A 2,742-nucleotide genomic window follows, 5' to 3' on the forward strand; every position below is an offset into this window, starting at 1 on the left:
ACACATAAAGGAATGTTTGTGATAGCAAAAAAGTCATATCATTGCAAATTAGAGCCATGTTACATTGACAGCTACAGGGAAAAAATGCTCTTTTTTTTTAACATAATGTGAAAGGTTATCCACGTTAGATCATTGTAAAAATTTCACTGCATGATACAAAGTCCAAAACTTCCAATGAGTTTTACAAATTCCACGAATTTTTCAAGCCGGGAAATCGTTTTTTTGTCATAAAGTCTCCTTAGCTTTTATTTGTTTATAGCAATTATTGTTATTATTATTATTATTATCCTGACAATTTACTCTAAGATAATCACTGTAGTGCCCTACAGTGTGTCTAGACCTAACTAGAGAAAACATTTCACTCACCGCATCAGTATAGGCATCCACGTTCTGTTCTTCGCAGGCCTCTAGAAGTTTCTGGTTAGATAAAAACAAGAATTCTGCACATCAGAAAGGCTGCCTTCAGACAAAAAATACACCCTAAGTTTAAAGAAAAAAAAATAACAACAAGTGAGATTCCAAAACAACAGTAATAATATCCTGCTGCTGCCTGGAGACATGCACCAGCATCAATCCAATCCAATCCAAATTGTTGGGGGCGAGCTTAAAAGCTTTCAATGGTTTAAAAAAACAACTTATAAATAACTATAACTGTCATTATATTATAAATAATTGTTGAAAAATCGTGTTTCTCTGCCTCCCCAAATGCTTCCAGTAGCATTGCAGCATGTGAAAAAAAAAACAACCAGTCAGAGGTGAGAAGTTGTAGCTGTCAATCGTGTCAATTATTTCTCTTGTACTGCAGTCAAACTGTCTTTTCTTTTCTTTTTTGCCTTTATTAGAATAGGGCAGCTTGAGAGTGAAAGGGGGAGAAAGGGGACGACATGCAGCAGCGGGCTGCAGGCAGGAGTCGAATCCGCAGCCACTGTGGCGTGGAAACAGCCTCTGTACATGGGGCACCTGCTCTAGCTGAGATAACATATGTACTGTGTAGCTGTAAAGTGAGACAGTGTGGGACCGTGCCGCCACATTGGGAACAGCTGAACCGTTTGCCTTTAGCAGCTTAACAGTAAACTTAAATGTTTCTGAAAACATCTGAGGTGAGAAATAGGCAATGCAGTCAAAGAATCTTGATTCATATTTGATCAGTGCTGCCTCGTTTGACAGTTTTACCCACAGAAAGTACATAAAGATGGACGGCATGACAGCTGCCAAAAAATACAGCCTGGAACACACTGCATGTGTCAGCAGCACGTTACGGAAACTTCGCCAAACTGCAGCATCTTGCATGCAGGCGGTGTTCACACAGGCAGTGTTGTTGCTGTGACACTTCTGCAGGGCTGCCTGCTGCTATGAGAACTATATTTCCACAATTATAAGCAAATATTTTACTCATTTATGAAGTTGTGTAAGCTCAAGCATTGTTAACAACAGGGTTCTGCAAATAATTCACATTAAAATGTCTCGTGTCAACAACTGATGGGATTCTGTCAACAGAAACTGACAGAAGCAGAAAGAATAAAACAGATAAATTTGCATTTCCTCATGTCTATGACAGACAAAGGCATTGAAACCGTGGTAAAAGGTGGCAGAGAACCAACATAATTATCAAAACACCATTTTCTCAGTCTATTTCTGCTGACAACCATGTGCGGAAAGAAATCGAGCCACCGCTTCTCTAGATGTGCCGCGGCTATCAAGCAGCTGAGACGCGCCTGACCAGCACTGCTCACACAGGCAGTATGGCTGCTCTAACTTGTTAACGTGGGCACCAAAAGAACCAAGACACCAAAAACTGTTTCGCAACGTTCACGTGCTGCGCATGCAGGCAGTGCGTTCCAGGCACAGAGCCAAGAAATCTTGACCCCCCCCCCCCCTGAGCTGGAGTAGATTTCTAGCAAAGTATGGTATTTATGGTAGACAGCAGTTTACTGAGCATCGTTAATGTTATCAGTTTCACCTTTTTTTTCCCACAGGCTATCGTTTGCATGTACTTTTGTAAATGTAGTGACTTTTTCAGCACATAAGACAAAAAGTTATTTTTATAACACTTACAAACGGTATCTTTAACCGTACTAAGCTTCACTTCGACTATCGACATTTAGTGGATTATTCTATGTTTTTGTTCGTTTGTTGATTTTAGGTCCAAAATAACACCACAGCCTACCTTCAACAGCTTGCATTCTCGGGAGTCTGAAAAGGCCGGAAACATTTCCTCATACTTCCTCACAGCAAGCTGAGTGACAAGAGGATGAATATTAAGATAGCGGCTTGTGATGCACTTGGTGTACATGGACACAAAATCAAGTGTTACAGCTTACATTTGCATTCAGCGTGTCTACACAGAAGTGGCAGAGCGCCGCCTTGAAGAAGTGATCCTTGGCACTGTATTTCAGGAGCGTACTGTCCATTGCGTGGGTTCCGACCTAAAAATCAAAAATTACAAGTCATGTCTGTTTAGTTAATACAGCCCCTGAATGCATCTGTTAACATAAAGGCTGCCGTTGAGCTTTATCTCACCTGTTCATAGATTTCAATCGCTTTTGGGTACTGCTCCAGCTGAGCTGCGTAGGTTGCTACTTTCAGAAGGCACTTGTTTGCTGAACTGAAAAGGAAAATTAAGAGACTTCTCAGTCTACATGTATTCACAGACATCAAGGGGCAAAGACCACCAAATTTCTTTACTGCACAATCACAAAAACTTAAAATGAAAAAAGAAATTGCATTTATTAGATATAAAAA

General features: G+C 40.4%; 1 protein-coding gene across 1 annotated transcript; it reads right to left on the reverse strand.

The window, feature by feature from the left end:
• Positions 1–345: 345 nt before the first annotated feature.
• Positions 346–2,635, reverse strand: LOC121966539 (alpha-soluble NSF attachment protein-like; the record flags this gene model as incomplete). Its single annotated transcript, XM_042516619.1, has 4 exons — positions 346–417; positions 2,168–2,236; positions 2,322–2,426; positions 2,521–2,635. Coding segments are annotated over 4 exons (361 nt in total), but the record flags the coding sequence as incomplete, so codon positions are not given.
• Between the last annotated feature and the right edge of the window lie 107 nt (positions 2,636–2,742).

Source organism: Plectropomus leopardus, unplaced genomic scaffold, assembly GCF_008729295.1.
Source record: "Plectropomus leopardus isolate mb unplaced genomic scaffold, YSFRI_Pleo_2.0 unplaced_scaffold24976, whole genome shotgun sequence".
Classification (NCBI taxonomy): Eukaryota; Metazoa; Chordata; class Actinopteri; order Perciformes; family Serranidae; genus Plectropomus; species Plectropomus leopardus.